The sequence below is a fragment of the Crotalus tigris genome, unplaced genomic scaffold (assembly GCF_016545835.1).
Source record: "Crotalus tigris isolate CLP2741 ecotype Arizona unplaced genomic scaffold, ASM1654583v1 scf7180000021287.315228, whole genome shotgun sequence".
NCBI lineage: Eukaryota > Metazoa > Chordata > Lepidosauria > Squamata > Viperidae > Crotalus > Crotalus tigris.
This window is the reverse complement of record NW_024098436.1, coordinates 8,615-29,529: the sequence shown is the minus strand read 5'-3', so window position 1 is coordinate 29,529 and position 20,915 is coordinate 8,615. Positions and strand designations below refer to the sequence as shown.

The window sequence follows — 20,915 nt, the reverse complement described above, 5'->3', positions numbered from 1 at the left end:
AAAAAAGGAACGGGAAAGATGAGGGGAAGAAGAGGAGAGGAAGAAGAAGGAGGAGAAGGAGAGTGAGGAGGAAAAGGAGAAGGAGACGGAGAGGAAGAAGCGATGGAGAGGAGATGGGAAGGGCTAGGGTGAGGAAGAGGAAAAGGAGGAGAGGAGATGGGAAGGGCGAGAGGAGGAGGAGGAAGAGGAGAACAGGAAGAACGAGGAGGAGGAGATTGGGAGAGAGGAGAGGGAGGAAGACGAGGACGAGAACGAGAAGGAGGAGAAGAGGAAGAAAGAAGAAAAGCAGAAGGAGACGGAGAAAGATAACCATCTGCTTAACAATCAACATTCGCTTAACAATCGCCACAAAAAAAGGTCATCAGGCGCACGGCGCTCCCGCTTTACGCCAGCCACGGCTTCCAGCTGCGACGGGCAGCCTCCATCCTGGTTGTCAGGCGGGGACTGGCAGCAAGCGTCTCGGCTGACGTCCCGTCACCGCGGGGGTCTCAAGCTCAACCCCTTGAAAGCCGAGAGCTTAACTGACATTCGGCCTGGTCTTCCTTGGATGGTGGTTTAATGGTGGACAAAGAAGGCTGGTCCTTTAGGAGGGGCTTCGACACCCCTCTGGATAGCTCTGGAAAACCCCTAGAGGTGGCACCAACAAACAGGCAGACAGACAACTGGTGACGTGGCCCTCACGAACATGCCAACACACGACGTCAGGATGGGCATCAACCACGAGACCACTTTCGGTTCCACGCCGGGCTTTTATTGGGAAGACGCCGTGCCGTGCCAGCCCGTCCCATCCCACGTGTCTCCAGATGCCCTCCTTGGGCACTTACAACCAGGAGGACAGAAGAACGGGAGCTGCAAGAGGCCTCCCGGTCATCATCCGTGGTGACGACGGGACTCAAGCTTTCCTCGTCCGGTGCGGAGAAGTTCCGGAAAGAAAAACGGCGAGGAGGGCTTGAGGTTCTTCAGAAATCCGAGATGTTTCCTCAGGTCCTCCACTGGAAGGTCACCTCCAGCTGGGCTTCCCTAGCCAAGGTCACGATTCTGGAGAGGCCCACAGCTACTTTGGCTGCCTGGTCCAGGTCGTCGCAGGCCAAGATCTCCAGCTTGCTCTCGGCGATCAACACCTTGGCCTGCTCCACTTGGGTGCCCTGCAACCGGACCACCACCGGGACCTTCAGCTCCAGCTCGGTGGCCGCCAGGACGATCCCTCGGGCAATGGTGTCGCAGTGCATGATGCCCCCGAAGATGTTGACCAGGATCGCCTGGACCTTCTTGTCGGATGTGATCAGCTTGAAGGCCTCTTTCACCTGCTCTGCCGTAGCGCCTCCGCCGACGTCCAGGAAGTTGGCCGGGGCTCCGCCGTGGAGCTTGATGATGTCCATGGTGGCCATGGCCAAGCCCGCCCCGTTGACCAGACAGCCGATGTTGCCGTCCAAAGCGATGTAGTTGAGCTCGGCGTTGGCCGCTTCTTGCTCTTTTTCGTCCATCTGGGTCCAGTCCTGCAGCGCGAAGACCGCCTTCTGACGGAAAGCCGAGTTGTCGTCGAAGTTGATCTTGGCGTCCATGCACATCACCGTGCCCGTAGAGTCCTCCACCAGCGGGTTGATCTCCACCAGCAGCGCGTCGTACTTGATGAAGAGGTGGTACAGCTTGACCATGTTCTCGGCGGCGGCGCAGGCCGCCTGGGCGGGAAAACCCATCTTCCGTGCCAACCGAAGGGCCTGCTCTTCCCGGATACCCTCCGCGATGTTCACGGGCTCCTTCAAGATGGCCTCCGGCTCCATGGCGGCCACCTCTTCGATGTTGACCCCTCCTTGGGAGCTGCCGATGAGCACCGGCCCCTGGAAGGCCATCTCCATGGTGATGGCGAAGTAGTACTCCTTCCGCAGGTATCGGCGCTCGCAAACGAGCACCCGGTGGCAGATCTGACCCTTTTCGCCCGTCTGCTTGGTGAAGAGCTTCTTGCCGATCATTTGGGCGGCCACCGCTTTGGCCTCCTCCGGGGAGCCCACCATCTGCACGCCCCCCTTCAGCCCGCCTTCGAAGGTCCCTTTGCCCCGCCCCCCGGCCAAAACCTGGGCCTTGACCACCAGGTCCTCGGTCCCGATCTTCTCGGCGGCTCGGAAGGCCTCCTCGGGGTTGGCCGCCACCAGGGCCTTCGGCACGGAGACGCCGGCCTCCTTCAGCAGCTGCATGCTCAGGTATTCGTGGAGGGACAGGCGCCTCGGCCGCGGCGCCCAGAGTTCCGGGTGACCGACGGCACCGAGTCCGTGTCTTTTGCCCACCGGTCGGACAACTCTGGCTACCCAGTGACCAAACATGGAGGCGCCACGGACACTTCGGTCGTCTCCGGAAGTCCTCAACTGCTCTTCTGAGTCGAGGCAGAGACGGACCTCCCAGAATTCTCTTCTCCAACTGTCCCCCGGGCGGCCTGCGATTGGTCAGATCCAGGGTTCCGGGCGCTCAGCCTGGCCAGGTAACCAAGGGTTTCCAAGTCAGCCTCTTCACGCCCATCGGGACCCCCAAAGGCCATCCCGACGGTCCCATTTCAGCTGTTTGGTTCTTTCTGTACCAGCGGCCGGTCCTCACGTTACAACATGTCCGTTTAATGACCGTTCAGAGTCTCCACGGCCCTGAAGAAAGCGACAGAGGGCCGTTGGTCAGGCTTACGACGGTTGAGGCGTCTCTGCGGGTCAGGCGATCAATGTGGACTCATATTTACGACCGTTGCAGCATCCCGGGGTGACATTATCCCATTTGGCGACCAGCTACGGGGGGGAACCGAGAGTCACTTAACAACCTGTGGGACGGACTGAACCAAGGCAGGGATTCACTTAAGGACATGGCGAGGGAGGTGTGTCAAAGGGGGCCTTTGACTCATGTAAGAGATGTCTCACTTAACGACGCATCCCCCCTGGGCACGGGATCCCAATTCGGACACTCGGCAAAGGTCGTCTGGTGGAGGCCCCTGTTCGAACAAGAGACCTTACAGAAAAAAAAAAATAATAGAATTGTGAGGTTGTCTAGTCCGACCCCTGCTCAAGCAGGACACCCTTAGAGAAACATAGAATGACAGAGTTATAGAAGGGACCTTGGAGGTCATCTAGTCTAGCCCCCTGCTCAAGCAGGAGACCCATACAGAATCACAGAATAAGAGAAGGGACTTGGGTGGACATCTAGTCCAACCCCGTGCTCAAATAGGAGACCCTTACAGAATCACAATTGGAAGGGACCTCGGAGGTCATCTAGTCCAACCCCCTGCTCAAGCAGGAGACCTTTATAGAATTACAGAATCATAGAGTTGGAAGGGACCTCGGAGGTCATCTAGTCCAACCCCCTGCTCACGCAAGACACTTTACAGAATCACAGAATAATGGGGACTTTGGAGGTCATCTTGTCCAACCCCCTGCTCAACCAGGAGAACGTTACAAAATTACATCATGACAGAGTTGGAAGGGATCTTGGAGGTCATCTAGTCCAGCCCCCTGCTCAAGCAGGAGACTTTACAGAATTACAGAATAATAGAAGGGACCTCGGAGGTCATCTAGTCCAACCCCATGCTCAAGCAAGAGACTATAGAATTACAGAATAATAGAAGGGACCTCGGAGGTCATCTAGTCCAACCCCCTGCTTAAGCAGGAGACTTTACAGAATTACAGAATAATAGAGGGGACTTTGGAGGTCATCTAGTCCAGCCCCCTGCTCAAGCAACAGACTTTACAGAATCACAGAATAATAGAGGGGACTTTGGAGGTCATCTAGTCCAACCCGCTGCTCAAGCAGGAGACTTTACAGAATTACAGAATAATAGAGGGGACTTTGGAGGTCATCTAGTCCAGCCCCCTGCTCAAGCAGGAGACCCTTACAGAAGGACAGAACAATAGAAGGGACTTTGGAGGTCATCTGGTCCAACCCCCTGCTCAAGCAGGAGACTTTACAGAATTACAGAATAACAGAAGGAACCTCAGCGGTCATCTAGTCCAACCCCCTGCTCAAGCAAGAGACTTTACAGAATTACAGAATAATAGAAGGGACCTCGGAGGTCATCTAGTCCAGCCCCCTGCTCAAGCAAGAGAGTTTACAGAATTACAGAATAATAGAGGGGACTTTGGAGGTCATCTAGTCCAACCCCCTGCTCAAGCAAGCGACTTTACAGAATTACAGAATAATAGAACGGACTTTGGAGGTCATTTAGTCCAGCCCCTTGCTCAAGCAAGAGACTTTATAGAATTACAGAATAATAGAAGGGACTTTGGAGGTCATCTAGTCAAACCCCCTACTCAAGCAGGAGATCCTTATAGAATGACAGAGCTGGAAGGGACCTCGGAGGTCATCTAGTCCAACCCCCTGCTCAAGCAGGAGACCCTTACAGAATTACAGAATAATAGAAGGGACTTTGGAGGTCATCTAGTCCAGCCCCCTGCTCAAGCAGGAGACCCTTACAGAATGACAGAGCTGGAAGGGACCTCGGAGGTCATCTAGTCCAACCCCCTGCTCAAGCAGGAGACTCTCCTAGACTATTTCAGATAAAATGTCTGCACTCATGGGATCCACAACATGCCCCCCCCGATCAGCTGAGATGGCCTGATGTGAGGAAGACTATCCCAACGTCAAAATGAGTGTCCGTACATTTATTCCCCGGGGGCCAGGACAGGAAGTCCACGACTTACGTCACAACTCCCAAATCCCCATTGTGAAGTTAGACATTTCTTAAGTAACTTTTCCTCCCATTTTACGACCTTTCCTTGCCGCAGTCACTAAGGGAACCCGTGCCGTTGTTAAGTCAGTCACACCGTCGGTTAAATGGATCTGGCTTGTCCAAAGGTCACCAAAGGCGAATCACACGTTCCGGGGACTCTGCAACGTTCATAAATACGAGTCGGTTGCCGAGCCTCTGAATTCTGATCACGTGAACACGGGGATGGTCGTAACGGTCGTAAGTGTGAAACCACGCTCATAACTCCCATTCTCCAGTGCCGTCCTAAGTTCAAACGGTCACTAAACGAATCGTATTAAGTCGAGGACTTCCGGCTAACTTTCCCGCAATAAATACAGCAATATAGAGACTGCTTTTCCGACGGAAATCGGCGTCTGTTTCTCGGGAAACTTTCACAGGTTCAGAAAATGCAAAGCTCCTGTGAAGCAGGACCTCCATCCTTGGGGAGGGGAGGTGTTTCCTGGGGGCTCCAAGGAGGCGGGGCCGAGGTGGGTGAGGTCACAGAACCTCTGGCTTTAGCCAATGGGAAGCCAGCAGGAAGCAGTGGGCTGGCATTTTCTTTTCAAACCATCAACAGCCGGTTGGAAGATTTTGATTCAGAAGTCTCAACCCGGCTGAAGGCATCTAGCCATCTTCATGTTCTGGCCACGGGCGGTCAGAGGAGCCCCAACCATATGGACCAAGGTCTTCTGGACGGGCCGGGGTGCCGGAGCTCCGTCGTGCGGCGCCAGCCGGCGGTTTTCCACGACGTCTCCCGTCCGGCAGCTGCAGCGTCAGCGTCTCCGCCACCTCTCCATCCATGAATACCTGAGCATGAAGCTGCTGAAGGAGGCTGGCGTCTGCGTCCCGTACGGCTTGGTGGCCAGGAGCCCCGAGGAAGCGTACAAGGTGGCCCGGAAGATCGGCACCAACGACCTGGTGGTGAAGGCCCAGGTGGTGGCGGGGGGGCGGGAAAAGGGGGTCTTCGAAGGCGGGCTGAAGGGCGGTGTGCAGATTGTATGTTCTCCGCAGGAAGCCAAGGAGGTGGCGGCCCAGATGATTGGCAAGAAACTCGTCACCAAGCAGACGGGCGAAAAAGGGCGGATCTGCAACCAGGTTCTGGTCTGCGAGCGCCGCTACCTGCGGAAGGAGTACTACTTCGCCATCAGCATGGAGCGGGACTTCCAGGGGCCGGTGATCGTCGCCAGTTCTCAGGGCGGCCTCCGGATCGAAGACGTGGCGGCCGACAAGCCGGAGTCCATCCTGAAGGAGCCGGTGGATATCGTGGCGGGCCTGCGACGCAGCCAAGCCGTCCCGTTGGCCAAGAAAATGGGCTTCCCTTCGGAGCTGGTGGAAGAGGCGGCAGACAACATGATCAAGCTCTACAACTTCTTCATTGATTACGACGCCGTCATGGTGGAGATCAACCCGCTGGTGGAGGACTCCACGGGGAGGGTGATGTGCATGGATGCCAAGGTCATCTTCGACAGCAACTCGGCCTTCCGCCAGCAGAAGGTCTTCGAGCTTCAGGACTGGACCCAGATGGACGAGAAGGAGCGGGAAGCGGCCAACGCGGAGCTCAACTACATCGCTTTGGACGGCAACATCGGTTGTCTGGTCAACGGGGCGGGCTTGGCCATGGCCACCATGGATATCATCAAGCTCCACGGAGGCGCCCCAGCCAACTACCTCAGTGTGGGTGGCGGGGCCACGGTGGAGCAAGTCACCGAGGCCTTCAAGCTGATCACCTCCAACGAGAAGGTCCAGGCCATCCTGGTCAACATCTTCGGAGGCCTCATGCGGTGCGACGTCATTGCGCACGGGATCATCATGTCCGTCGAGGACCTGGAGCTCAAAATCCCCATCGTGGTGCGCCTGCAAGGCACCCGGGTGGCCGACGCCAAAGTCCTGATCGCTGAGAGCGGCTTGAAGATCCTGCCCTGCGACGATCTGGACCGGGCAGCCAAGATGGCTGTCAAGCTCTCCGAGATCATGACGTTGGCCAGAGAGGTGGACCTCGACGTGAAGTTTCACTTGCCCCCCTGATTTGGCTTTGCCACAGCGCCGTTCCGGAACTCCCTCCCTCCCTCCCTGAGTGCACATCTCTGGTCCTTCCTCCCTCCTGTTTAGTGTGTGGGAGAGTTTTGACTGCGTCGACCGTACGGCTCCGTTTCAACGGGGCTCCGCTGCGCAAACATTCCCACGATTACTGCCCTTGTGGACCCCTGTGGTCTCGTGAATTCTTGCCGGGGAAAAACCTGGGATGTGAAAATACTTTTCCTGCTAATAAAATCTGACTTTAAAGGAAGTTTGTTTCTCTGACTGTTGGGGGGAGGGAAATAAGGCCGGGTCTGTTGGGGTTGGAGGCTCTGCTGAGGGACAAGTGGGGGAGGGACTGTGCTGGAGATCCTGGACTGCACACCTGGGAAGGGCGTTTTCTTGCAGGAGTCATTCCTGATGGCTTTGGGGTCAGTTTCTTTCTTTCTTTCTTTCTTTCTTTCTTTCTTTCTTTCTTTCTTTCTTTCTTTCTTTCTCTCCATCTCTCTCTCTGCATCTTTCTCCTTCTCTCCATCTCTCTGCATCTTTCTCCATCTTTCTCTCTCTGCATCTCTTTCTCCTCTCTCTCTCTCTGCGTTTTTCTCTCTCCATCTCTCTCTCTGCATCTTTCTCCTCTCATCTTTCCATCTATCTCTCCATTTCTTTCTGCATCTCTCTCTCTCTGCATTTTTCTCCATCTCTCTCTGCATCTCTCTCCATCTCTCCATCTCTCTCTCTCCATCTTTCTCTCTGCATCTCTCTTTCTCCTCTCTCTCTCTCTCTCTGCGTTTTTCTCTCTCCATCTCTCTCTGCATCTTTCTCCTCTTTCCATCTATCTCTCCATTTCTCTCTGCATCTCTTTCTCTGCATTTTTCTCTCCATCTCTTTCTGCATCTCTCCATCTCTCTCCATCTTTCTCTCTCTCTGCATCTCTCTTCTTCTCTCTCTCTCTCTCTCTCTCTGCGTTTTTCTGTCTCCATCTCTCTCTGCATCTCTTTCTCCTCTCATCTTTCCATCTATCTCTCCATTTCTCTCTGCACCTCTCTCTCTCTGCATTTTTCTCTCCATCTCTCTCTGCATCTCTCTCATTTCTCTCTCTCCATTTCTCTCTCTCTGCATCTCTCTTTCTCCTTCTCTCTCTCTCTGCGTTTTTCTCTCTCCATCTCTCTCTGCATGTCTTTCTCCTCTCCTCTTTCCATCTCTCCATTTCTCTCTGCATCGCTCTCTCTGCATTTTTCTCTCCATCTCTCTCTGCATCTCTCCCTCTCTCTCTCTCCATCTTTCTCTCTCTCTGCATCTCTCTTTCTCCTTCTCTCTCTCTCTCTCTCTGCGTTTTCTCTCCATCTCTCTCTGCATGTCTTTCTCCTCTCATCTTTCCATCTATCTCTCCATTTCTCTCTGCATCTCTCTCTCTGCATTTTTCTCCATCTCTCTCTGCATCTCTCCCTCTCTCTCTCTCCATCTTTCTCTCTCTGCATCTCTCTTTCTCCTCTCTCTCTCTGCGTTTTCTCTCCATCTCTCTCTGCATGTCTTTCTCCTCTCATCTTTCCATCTATCTCTCCATTTCTCTCTGCATCTCTCTCTGCATTGTTCTCTCCATCTCTCTCCATCTCTCCATCCCTCTCTCCATCTTTCTCTCTCTCTCTGCATCTCTCTCTCCATCTCTCTCTCCCTCTCTGCATCTCTCTATCATTTTCTCTCTCTCTGCATTTTTCATCTCTCTCTGTATCTCTCTCTCTCTGCATTTTTCTCTCTCCATCTCTCTCTCTCTCTGCATCTCTCTTCCTCTCTCTGTATCTCTCTCTCCCCATCTCTCTCGCTCTCTTCTAGTCCAACCCCCTGGGATCCTATAACAGTGATGGCGAACCTATAGCACGCGTGCCAGAGGCGGCACTCAGAGCGCTCTCTGTGGGCACGCGCGCTTTCGCCCCGGCAGAGTTCACCAGAGTAGCGAGTACGTGGCGTTTGGAAGTGACAGGGCAGGAAGTGAGCGAGCAAGCGGCGTTGCCCCCCCCCAGATGCCACGCTCACCCAGTCTGCTGTGACCACTGCAGCCATGCCCACGCAGTGGGCCACATCCCCCCCCACACCCTGAGGGCACCACAACGCTAATGCAAGCCCTGGCACTTTGCGATACATAAGTGGGTTTTGGGTTGCAGTTTGGGCACTCGGTCTCTAAAAGGTCCGCCATCACTGTCCTATAACATCCTGGTCAAATGGCTGTTCAGTCTCTTCCTGATAATCTCCAGTGACGGAGCACCCACAACCTCTGGTGGCCAGCTGTTCCACTGGCTAATTTTCTTCCCTGTTAGAGACTTTCTCCTTAATTCGAGGTTGCTTCTCTCCGTGGAACATGGGTATTGTGTCCCTCCCCCCACCCCATTTCTTCTTTGCTCTAGACCAGTGGCTCTCAACCCGTGGGCCGGGACCCCATTTGGGGTCGAACGACCATTTCACGGGGGTCGCCAAACAACGCAGTCCGCCATTTTTTCCCCCCTTTTCCTTAGCTGGGCTACTCCCTTTTATTCTATTGGCTTTTGAAAGCCAATCAAATAGACTCTCTTGAATAGAGTCTCATTCTATTGGCTTTCCAAAGCCAATAGGAATTGTTCAGGCTGTCTCTGCCCTGCTGAGCCCGCCAAAAGTCCCATTCTGCAAACGGTGCTGCACCAGTGGAGTAGTCCTCGACTTACGACCAGTTGGGTAGTCCTCGGCTTACGACCGGTTGGGGTCGCGGCATTAAAAAGGTTGAGAACCACTGCTCTAGACTGCCCAAAGCCACCGTCCTTTGAATGTTTTAGCCTCCATCCCATAGGCTGCTATAACAAATCATGACAATGAGTTGTTACGGCTGCTCCATTTCAAGGGCTTTGTATCTACACACACACACACACACACACAGGCACAGACACAAACGCAGCCATTTATGCACACATGCACGCACACAGAAAAAACAGCGGATCAATAAGGTGCTTTATTTCAAACTGGAAGAAGAACCGTTAGACAACTTTTGTCAAATTGCAAAATGCACCGAGAACCATTATACAACTTTTGGCAAATTGCGAAATGCTCGGAGGAGCATTATACAATTTTTGTCAAATTGCAAAATGCACCGAGAACTGTTCTACAACTTTTGGCAAATTGCAAAATGCTCAGAGAACCGTTCGACAACTTTTGTCAAATTGCGAAATGCTGGGAGAACCGTTACACAACTTTTGGCAAATTGCAAAATGCTGGGAGAACCGTTATACAACTTTTGTCAAATTGCAAAATGCTTGGAGAACCATTACACAACTTTTGTCAAATTGCAAAATGCTCAGAGAACCGTTCTACAACTTTTGTCAAATTGCAAAATGCTTGGAGAACCGTTCTACAACTTTTGTCAAATTGTGACATGCACTGAGAACTGTTACACAACTTTTGGCAAATTGCAAAATGCTGGGAGAACCGTTATACAACTTTTGTGAAATTGGGAAATGCTGGGAGAACCGTTACACAACTTTTGTCAAATTGTGACATGCACTGAGAACTGTTACATAACTTTTGGCAAATTGCAAAATGCTGGGAGAACCGTTATACAACTTTTGTCAAATTGGGAAATGTTGGGAGAACCGTTACACAACTTTTGTCAAATTGCGAAATGCTGGGAGAACTGTTACACAACTTTTGTCAAATTGTGACATGCACTGAGAACTGTTACACAACTTTTGTCAAATTGCAAAATGCACCGAGAACCGTTAGACAACTTTGGGCAAATTGCAAAATGCACCGAGAACCGTTAGACAACTTTGGGCAAATTGCAAAATGCACCGAGAACCGTTATTCCACTTTTGGCAAATCGTAAAATGAACGGAGAACACTTAGATCATTTTTGGCAAACGCATCTTAAAAACTGCCAGCAACTTCGGACAAACTAACTCTTGTTGCCTGTAGACCAACTGGTTGGGGGGGTGAGGGGTGGGAGAAGGGTCTCACACCCCAGGATTGTGGCTGACTGGGAAGGGGGGGGAATTGGAGTCCTGCGGGGGGGGGGAGGGCAGCTGCCCAACGCACAACTACAGCAACCGGAAACCTGTCAGGGGAAGCGATGGAGCCACTAATGGGTCCTGTTCGCCTGAGCTGAGCCTGTGTCAATTTGGGGAAAGAAGCAGCCGTGGGAGGGGATCCCGAGGTAACCCCCCCTTCCTCTCCCATCGGCCCAGATCCCGCCCCATTCCCGGTCCTATTCTCCTGCGATGTAGATAAACTTGTGCTTCTCCAGAGCCGCAATGTCGTGTTCCAGCTGTTTCATCTCCGTCTCCAGCTTCTCTTTGCGCAGCCGCTGCGGGATGGTGGTGATCTCCACGGACAGGCTCTGGAAGTCCTTGTTGATCTCCTCCCAGTTGTTCTTGAGACCCTGCGGGGAGGAGAGAGAGAGGGAGAGAGGGGGGAGGCAGGGAGAGAGGAGAGAGAGCAAGAGAGAAAGGGAGGGAGGGAGGAAGGGGGAGAGAGAAGGAGGCAGGGAGAGAGGAGAGAGCAAGAGACAAAGGGAGGGAGGAAGAGGGTGAGAGGGAGGGGGAGGGAGGGAGAGAGGAGAGAGCAAGAGAGAAAGGGAGGGAGGGAGGAAGGGGGAGATGGAGGGAGGAAGAGGGAGAGAGGGAGAGGGAGTGAGAGAGAGGAGAGAGAGCAAGAGAGAAAGGGAAGGAGGGGAGGAAAAGAGGAAGGGAGGGGAGAGGGGGAGGGAGGGAGGGGGAGAGAGGGAGTGAAAGTGAGTGAGAGAGAGGAGAGAGAGCAAGAAAGGGAGGGAGGGAGGAAGGGGGAGAGAGGGAGAGAGGAGAGAGAGCAAGAGAGAAAGGGAGGAAGGAAGGGGGTGAGAGGGAGGGGGAGGGAGGGAGAGAGGAGAGAGCAAGAGAGAAGAAAGGGTTCGTCCAGGGAGGGTAGGAAGGGGGAGATGGAGGGAGGAAGCGGGGAGAGAGAGGTGAGAGGGACCAGTGAGAGAGAGCGAGATAGAGAGCAAGAGAGGAGAAAGGGAAGGAGGGGTAGGGGGAAAGAGGAAGGGAGGGGAGAGAGGGGGAGGGAGGGAAGGGGGAGGGGGGACGGCGAGGTGAGAGAAGGGAGGGGAGGAAGGGGTACGAGAGGGACGGGAAAGTGAGGTGAGGAGAGAGGACGATTGAGAGCATAAAAGAAAAGAGGAGGGAGGGGGGAGGCGAGGGAGGGGAAGGGGGATGATGAGGGAGAGAGTAGCGGAGCAAGAGAGAAAGGAGGGAGGAATGGGGTGAGAGGGAGGGGGAGGGAGGGAGAGAGGAGAGAGCAAGAGAGAAAGAGAGGTAGAGAGGAAGGAGAGAGAGGGGGAGGGAGGGAGGAAGAGGAGAGAGGGAGAGGGAGTGAGAGAGAGAAGAGCAAGAGATAAAGGGAGAGAGGGGAGGGAAAGAGGAAGAGAGGGGTAGAGGGGGAGGGGGAGAGAGAGGGGGGAGGGAGGAGGGGGGAGAGGGGGAGGGAGGGAGAGAAAGAGGGAGAAAGGGGGAGAGAGGGAGGGAAAGTCAGTGAGAGAGAGGGAGAGAGGGAGGGAAAGTCAGTGAGAGAGAGGAGAGAGCAAGAAGGGGAGGGAGGGGAGGGAGGGAGGGGAGATAGTGAGAGAGAGGAGAGAGAGCAAGACAGAAAGGGAGGGAGGAAGGGGGAGAGGGAGGAAAAGTGAGTGAGAGAGAGGAGAGAGAGCAAAAAAGGGAGGGAGGGGAGGGAGGGAGGAAGGGGGAGAGATGGAAAGAGTGGAGAGAGAGCAAGAAAGAAAGGGAGGGAGGGGAGGGAGAGAGGGAGGGAGGGGGGGAGAGACAGGTTCGTTCCTTAAAAACATTTAATCCCCCCCCGTGTAGCCATGTACACTAGAAAAATGAGGGTGTTGCCTAGTTTGCTCATGAAACATCTGCCAGGAAACAACCAAGCTTTGAGACCACCGAGGATCCCACAGTCCCCCTCCTCATCTTCTTCCTCCTCCTTCCCCCTTCTCCCTCTCCCCCTTCTCCCCCTCCCCCTCCCGGCGCTTTATTTTGCTATGCTTAAACGCTGGTCAGACCATATTTCCAGCCACCTTGATGTCGACCACTTGCCTTCTGTGGGAACCAGGGGTTGGTAAGGACACCGACACAGTCACCATGTGCTTTACTGCTTTACTCAGATCGAAGAGTACTGTCACCATGTGCTTTACTGTACTCAGATCAAACAAAGGGTACTGTCACCATGTGCTTTACTGCTTTACTCAGATCAAAGGGTACCATCACCATGTGCTTTACTGCTTTACTCAGATCAAACAAAGGGTACCGTCACCATGTGCTTTACTGCTTTACTCAGATCAAAGGGTACCGTCACCATGTGCTTTACTGCTTTACTCAGATCAAAGGGTACCGTCACCATGTGCTTTACTGCTTTACTCAGATCAAACAAAGGGTACCGTCACCATGTGCTTTACTGCTTTACTCAGATCAAAGGGTACCGTCACCATGTGCTTTAATGCTTTACTCAGATCAAACAAAAGGTACCGTCACATGTGCTTTACTGCTTTACTCAGATCAAAGGGTACCGTCACCATGTGCTTTACTGCTTTACTCAGATCAAACAAAGGGTACTGTCACCATGTGCTTTACTGCTTTACTCAGATCAAAGGGTACTGTCACCATGTGCTTTACTGCTTTACTCAGATCAAACAAAGGGTACCGTCACCAAGTGCTTTACTGCTTTACTCAGATCAAAGGGTACTGTCACCATGTGCTTTACTGCTTTACTCAGATCAAACAAAGGGTACCGTCACCATGTGCTTTACTGCTTAACCGACTGACTGTAACCGCAAACAGGAAACTCCTTCAGAACATAAGGGAACCATAGATTTATAACTACAGAGGCTAACTAAACCCCATCATCTCCTTGCCGATTAATTCCGTTTTGCGTTGTTACAATGCAAAATACATTCTACCAAGGCATGCCAATTTGGGGGAGGGTCTGCTTACTTCCAGGATGCTCTCCCGTTCACGGGAGGAGAGGCGGGTGAGCCGCCTCTTCTGCAGACATTCCCGCCGAGCGGCTGCTCGCTCTTTGTGCACGTCCACGGCTTCTTTCTTACGCCGTTGGATGTATTTGGGGGTCACCCCGAAGTCCTGCGGAGGAAGAAGTGGGGCGCTCACAATTCCTGGGAGGGTTGCAGAGGGGCAGCGGGAGACTATCACCTATCTTTGTCTGTCTGTCCTCCCCTCTCTCTCCCTCCCTCCGTCTCTCTCTCTCTCTCTTTAATCTATCACCTCTCTCTCTCCCCCTCTTTCTCTCTCTCTAATCTGTATCATCTATCTATCTATCATCTCCCTCTAATCTATCACCATTGTCTGTCTGTCTGTCTCTTTCTTTCTCTCTAACCTATCACCTTTGTCTGTTTGTCTCTCTCTCTCCTATCTATCTATCTATCTATCTATCTATCTATCTATCTATCTATCTATCTACCTACCTACCTACCTACCTACCTACCATCTATCAGTATCTATCTATCTATCTGTCTGTCTGTGTCTGTCTGTCTATTTATCTACCTACCTACCGACCTATCGACCGACATCTATCTATCTATCTATCTATCTATCTATCTATCTATCTATCTATCTATCTATCCATCCATCTAGCGTCTGTCTGTCTGTCTTATTTGTCTGTCTTACATCTATATCTATCAGTATCTATCTATCTATCTATCTATCTATCTATCTATCTATCTATCTATCTATCTATCTACCTATCATCTATCAGTATCTATCTATCTGTGTCTGTCTGTCTGTCTGTCTATCTATCTATCTATCTATCTATCTATCTATCTATCTATCTATCTATCTAGTGTGTCTGTCTTATCTATCTGTCTATCTTACATCTATCTATCAATATCTATCTATCTATCTATCAATCTATCAATCTATCTACCTACCTACCTACCTACCTACCTACCTACCTACCTACCTACCTATCTCTACACCCATTGTGTCAGGTGGCTTACAGCAATTGAATGCAGTAGAAAACACACATTAGCCCATTCATTCAATCGAAAAAAAGGTCTCGGACTTAAAAACATTCAACCGAGAGAACGCCAAGCAGGTGGGAGAGGGAGGGAGGGAGGGAGTGTAGTGTAGTGGGAACAGAGGGGGCAGTTTTTCTGAAGAGAACCCCCCCTCTTCCCCCCTCCCAATTTCAGACAGCCCCTTCCCCCCCCCACCTGCGCCCGGCCACTCTGCCCACCGGCCCCGGGGCACGGAAGGGCACCCACCTTCTTCTTGAGGTACCTCTGGACCAGCCCGGAGTCGTCCAGCAGGAACTTCTCCCCTCTCCGCTGGTCCACGCAGGCGTGCAGGGGCTTCTTGGCCACGGCCATGATGGCTTCGGCCACGTTGGCCGTCACGAAGTTCTTCTCGCTCTGGACGCCCATCAGGGGCCGGTCAGACTGGAGGGGGAGCGGGGCTTTGATGGGCTGCCGCTTTACGCGCTCGTGCGTGCCTATGGTTGAGGGGTGGTAGGCAAAGCTTACAAGCTTACACAGGACCATTGCTTTTCGCACTGATTGACCGTCGCGGCATTCCCCCCCCCCCCCCGTAGTCTCGGGATCAACCTTCGGAAGCTCCGCCACTGACTCGTACTTACGACGTACTTGCGGCGTCCCGGCTTCCAAAGGCGACCGTCCCCCTTTTGCGACCTTCTCTCCAGCAATGGGGGAGCCGGATTCGCTTCAACGGCCTGGTGACTCACAACTAACGACAGTGACTCACTTACCCATGGTGGTGAGAATGGTGGTCGTCAGAGGCGAAGCCGCTCGCTAATCGACAGCCTCACTTAGCGACAGAAAAGGCCGGGCTCAGTTGTGGTCGCAAGGCGAGGACTGGCTGTGTTTTGGGGGCGGGCGATTTGTATCTCCATTTTTCGACTTACAACTGTTCGTTTAGTGACCGTTCGAAGTTACAAGGACACTGAAAAAGGACCGTTTTTCGCCCTTATTGACCCCTGGTCCTGGGATCAAAATTCAGAAGCTTAGCAACTGACTCAAACTTATGACGGTTTCAGTGTTCTGGGTTCAGGTGACCGTCCCCTTTTGTGACCTTGTCTCCAGCAAAGTCAGCCAGGAAGGCAGAGTCTGTGCCATTAACCTAACAACCAGTGGGATCCGCTTAACGACGATGACAAGAAATGTTCTGAATTGGGGCAAAACTCACTTAACAACCGTCGTGCTTAGTAACGGAAATTTGAGCCTCGGTTGTGGTCGTGAGTCGAGGTGCTACCTGTAACTCGGGTGGGGGATGGTGGGAGACACCCAACATGCCCGTTGAGAGGTGGGAGCGAAGTCTGGAAGGGTCTATTAGGGTCTCCTGCTTGGGCAGGGGGGTTGGACTAGATGACCTCTGAGGTCCCTTCCAATTCTGTAATTCTGTCAGGGTCTCCTACTTGAGCAAGGGGCTGGGCTAGATGACCTCCGGGGTCCCTTCCAACTCTGTGGTTCTATGATTCTCTGAGGGTCTCCTACTTGAGCAAGGGGCTGGGCTAGATGACCTCTAGGGTCCCTTCCAATGCTGTGGTTCTATGATTCTCTGAGGGTCTCCTACTTGAGCAAGGGGCTGGGCTAGATGACCTCCGGGGTCCCTCCCAACGCTGTGGGTCTATGATTCTGTGAGGGTCTCCTGCTTGAGCAAGGGGCTGGGCTAGATGACCTCCGGGGTCCCTTCCAACGCTGTGGTTCTATGATTCTCTGAGTGTCTCCTACTTGAGCAAGGGGCTGAGCTAGATGACCTCCAGGGTCCTTTCCAATTGTGCGGTTCTATGATTCTGTGAGGGTCTCCTACTTGAGCAAGGGGCTGGACTAGATGACCTCCGGGGATCCCTTCCAACGCTATTCTGACGGGAAGTACAGAAGGTGAAACAGCTCAGGGCACCTCCAACCTTGACAGGGTGGATACAAACCAACCTGGATGTTCCTGGGCTCCTAGGGGTACCCTGGGGGTTCCTCACAGTTTCGTTGACCCCACTTGTTTTCCTCCTCCTCCTCCCTTCTCGCACTGATGCCGTTCCCTAGTTGGGTCATGAAACGTCTGCAAGGAAACCACCCAGCTCAGAGAGCACCAAGGACCCCACTTCCCTCCCTCCCTCCCTCCCTCCCTCCCTCCCTCCCTCCCTCCCTCCCTTCCTTCCTTCCTTCCAGCACTGATGCCGTTCCCTAGTTGGGTCATGAAACGTCTGCAAGGAAATCACAGCAAGAGGCACCCAGGAACCACTTCCACCTCCCTCCCTCGCCCCTCCCTCCCCTCCCCTCCCTCCCCTTTTCCTTCCAGCACGATGCCGTTCTAGTTGGGTCATGAAACGTCTGCAGGAAACCACCAGCTCAGAGAGCACAAGGACCCCACTCCCTCCTCCCTCCCTCCCTCCCCTCCCTCCCTTCCTTCCTTCCAGCACTGATGACGTTCCCTAGTTGGGTCATGAAACGTCTGCAAGGAAACCACCCAGCTCAGAACGCACCAAGGACCCCACAGCCCTTTCTTCTCCTCCTCCTCCTCCTCCCCCCCTTAGTGGGGGTCATGAAACGTCTGCAAAGAAACCACCCAGGTCAGTTGGAATTCCACACATCTTGATGATGATGATGATGATGAAGAGACCGGACAGCCATTTCTCTGAAATGGTCTGGGGTGTCCTGCCTGAGCAGGGGGTTGGACTAGATGACCTCCAAGGTCCTTTCCAACTTTATGATGAGGATGATGATGATGATAATAATGATGATGATAATGATGATGATGATGATGAAGAGACTGGACAGCCATTTGTCCGGAATGGTGTAGGGTGTCCTGCCTGAGCAGGGGGTTGGACTAGATGACCTCCAAGGTCCCTTCCAACTTGATGATGATGATGATGATGATGATGAAGAAGAGATTGGACAGCCATTTGTCCAGAATGGTAGGGTTTCCTGCTTGAGCAGGGGGTTGGACTAGATGACCTCCAAGGTCCTTTCCAACTTTATGATGAGGATGATGATGATGATAATAATGATGATGATAATGATGATGATGATGATGAAGAGACTGGACAGCCATTTGTCCGGAATGGTGTAGGGTGTCCTGCCTGAGCAGGGGGTTGGACTAGATGACCTCCAAGGTCCCTTCCAACTTGATGATGATGATGATGATGATGAAGAAGAAGAAGAAGAAGAGACTGCACAGTCATTTGTCCGGAATGGTGTAGGGTGTCCTGCCTGAGCAGGGGGTTGGACTAGATGACCTCCAAGGTCCCTTCCAACTTGATGATGATGATGATGAAGAGACTGGACAGCCCTTTGTCCAAAATGGTCTGGGGTTTCCTGCCTGAGCAGGGAGTTGGACTAGATGACCACCAAGGTCCCTTCCAACATCATCATCATCATCATTATTATTATCACCATTATTATTATTATTATTATTATTATTATTATTATTATTATTATTATTATGATTACGAGGAGACTAGACACCCATTTGTCTGAAATGGTATAGGGTTTCCTGCCTGAGCAGGGGGTTGGACTAGATGACCACCAAGGTCCCTTCCAATGTCATCATCATCATCATTATTATCATCATCATTATCATCATCATCATCATCATCATTATTATTATTATTACGAGGAGACTAGACACCCATTTGTCTGAAATGGTATAGGGTTTCCTGCCTGAGTAGCGGGTTGGACTAGATGACCACCAAGGTCCCTTCCAATGTCATCATCATCATCATCATCATCATCATTATTATTATTATTATTATTATTATTATTATTATTATTATCATCCTGTTTCCCACCCACCCCTCCTCCTTGCGGGAGGCGTAGTAGGAGAGAAGACCTGGGCGCGCCCACCTACCTTGGGGTAACTTCCGCTCCTTGGCGTGTTTCCGCAGGTACTCCTTGGGCGTGGGCACCTGGAGCTTCGGGATGCCCATGGTCTGGCAAGGCGCCTTCCGCGTCTCCTCCATTTCCCGTTGGAGCGACGGTCGGAAGGAGGAGACGTACCTTGGGTGGAGAAGAGAGGAGACGGGGAGTGGGGGGTGCACCCACATCTACACAACTCACACAAGCGTCCCCCTCAGCCACCCGAATCAGATAGTTGCCCTTTTCCGGAGAATTGGCCTTTGGGCAGCCCATAATAGTCAGCTCCATTTAGCCTGGATATTTAGAGAGCCAGCCGGGTCTGGTGATTAAGAGACCAGGCTAGTAACCGGGCGACGGTGAGTTCTAGTCCCGCCTTAAGCATGAAAGCCGGCTGGGTGACTTTGGGCCAATCACCAGGCGACAGGGAGTTCTAGTCCCGCCTTAGGCATCAAAGCTGGCTGGGTGACTTTGGGCCAATCACCAGGCGATGGTGAGTTCTAGTCCCGCCTTAAGCATGAAATCACCTGGGTGTTTTGAGCCAATCACCAGGTGACAGTGAGTTCTAGTCCCGCCTTAGGCATGAAAGCCGGCTGGGTGACTTTGGGCCAATCACCAGGCGATGGTGAGTTCTAGTCCCACGTTATGAATGAAAGCCCTCTGGGTGACTTTGGGCCAATCCCCAGGCGACAGGGAGTTCTAGTCCTGCCTTAGGCATGAAAGCTGGCTGGGTGACCTTGGGCCAATCACCAGGAGATGGTGAGTTCTAGTCCCGCCTTAAGCATGAAAGACAATTGGGTGACTATGGGCCAATCACCAGGTGACGGTGAGTTCTAGTCCCGCTTTATGCATGAAAGCCGGCTGGGTGGGCCAATCACCAGCAGACGGCGAGTTCTAGTCCCGCCTTAAGCATGAAAGACAATTGGGTGACTTTGGCCCAATCCCCAGGAGATGGTGAGTTCTAGTCCCGCCTTAGGCATGAAAGCCGGCTGGGTGGGCCAATCACCAGGAGACGGTGAGTTCTAGTCCCGCCTTAAGCATGAAAGACAATTGGGTGACTTTGGCCCAATCCCCAGGAGATGGTGAGTTCTAGTCCCGCCTTAGGCATGAAAGCCGGCTGGATGACTTTGGGCCAATCCCCAGCAGATGGTGAGTTCGAGTCCCGCCTTAGGCGTGAAAGCCGGCTGGGTGACTTGGGGCCAATCGCCAGGCGACGGTGAGTTCTAGTTCCGCCTTAGGCATGGGAGCTGTCGAGGACTACCCGCCTCCATGCGGGCAGCCTTCCCCAACGTAGGGAAGATGGTTGCGCGGGAGCGGTGGGCCAGTGCCCGAGTGGTGGACACGGGGACCCCCCCTTGGCGCCAACGGAACGCGCTCGCGTCAGCGCCCGCCCACAGTCCTGAGGACCGGTAGTAGGCTACAGCCCGGGGGTCTGTGGACCCCCCCTGTTAGCGCCTTGGATTTCTTGCTCCCGGGACATTGCTGGGATCCGTACACTCGGGAGGCTGTGGGCATGAGGGTCCCCCCCCCGTCGGAGAAGACCCCTCCCCGGGTCTCGAACCCGCCCCCGCCGACTGCCCAGGAGGACCCGGGACCCTCAAGATGGTGGAACCAGGCCCATCGTCCTCCCCTACCTGAGCGGGGGCTTGGGGGGCTCCTCCTCCCCGGTGGGCAGCCAGTGGTAAATGCTCTCCTGCGGCTCCATTTGGGGCGGGGGGCACAGCTCGGCCATTTTGGGGGTCCCGCAGAGAGCCGGGCTGAAATGGCCAAACGGGGGACCTCGGGCAGGAAACTGAGTCAGGGGCTTAGGAGAAGCCGTCTAGCACCCCCCCCCTCCGTGGGGAAGAGCAGAAGGGGGCGAGGACCCCAATCGCCCCACGGGGTGGGGGTCTCGGAAGCTTAGGGTTGGGGTCTGCTTCCCGGCCAGGGAGGGGGCGTTTACTCTCTCCACCGGCCCATTGATGGAAGGGACGGGGGCTGCAACCCTCCGGCAGCGGCAGTTGGTTCCGAGGGGGGGAGGAGGAGCCTGCAGAGGCCCCGCCCACAGGGCTCTAGTCCCGCCTTAGGGAGTGAAAGCCGGCTGGGTGACTCTGGGCCAATGGCCAGGAGTCGGGGAGTTCTAGTCCCGCCTTAGGGAATCAAAGCCGGCTGGGTGACTTTGGGCCAATGGCCAGGAGTCGGGGAGTTCTAGTCCCGCCTTAGGGAGTGAAAGCCGGCTGGGTGACTTTGGGCCAATGGCCAGGAGACGGCGAGTTCTAGTCCCACCTTAGCCAGCTCTGTATTTCTCTGAAGGTCTCCTGCTTCAGCAGGGGGTTGGACTAG

General features: G+C 53.4%; 3 protein-coding genes across 5 annotated transcripts; 1 reads left to right on the top strand and 2 right to left on the bottom strand.

Annotated features, from left to right (window-relative positions):
- Positions 1 to 247: 247 nt before the first annotated feature.
- On the bottom strand, positions 248 to 3,000 carry LOC120320282 (succinate--CoA ligase [ADP-forming] subunit beta, mitochondrial-like). Its single transcript, XM_039369874.1, has one exon. It carries the CDS (start codon positions 2,316 to 2,318, stop codon positions 981 to 983), a length of 1,338 nt encoding a protein of 445 aa, XP_039225808.1. The 5' UTR covers positions 2,319 to 3,000; the 3' UTR covers positions 248 to 980.
- A 1,789-nt stretch (positions 3,001 to 4,789) lies between these two features.
- LOC120320280 (succinate--CoA ligase [ADP-forming] subunit beta, mitochondrial-like) lies at positions 4,790 to 7,198 on the top strand. 3 transcript variants are annotated; one of them, XM_039369873.1, is made up of 2 exons: positions 4,790 to 5,602; positions 5,726 to 7,198. In XM_039369873.1, the coding sequence occupies exons 1-2, from the start codon at positions 5,351 to 5,353 to the stop codon at positions 6,737 to 6,739; spliced, it is 1,266 nt and encodes a 421-aa protein (XP_039225807.1). In that variant the 5' UTR covers positions 4,790 to 5,350; the 3' UTR covers positions 6,740 to 7,198. The 3 variants fall into 3 exon arrangements, with proteins under 3 accessions (XP_039225807.1, XP_039225806.1, XP_039225805.1); XM_039369872.1 differs by having other exon boundaries at positions 4,790 to 5,635; XM_039369871.1 differs by having other exon boundaries at positions 4,790 to 5,647.
- Positions 7,199 to 10,770: 3,572 nt separating this feature from the next.
- LOC120320279 (enkurin-like) lies at positions 10,771 to 20,529 on the bottom strand. The gene is made up of 5 exons (XM_039369870.1): positions 20,228 to 20,529; positions 18,589 to 18,737; positions 14,994 to 15,220; positions 13,708 to 13,854; positions 10,771 to 11,126 (listed from the first exon to the last, which is right to left on the bottom strand). The coding sequence occupies exons 1-5, from the start codon at positions 20,323 to 20,325 to the stop codon at positions 10,953 to 10,955; spliced, it is 795 nt and encodes a 264-aa protein (XP_039225804.1). The 5' UTR covers positions 20,326 to 20,529; the 3' UTR covers positions 10,771 to 10,952.
- Positions 20,530 to 20,915: the final 386 nt, after the last annotated feature.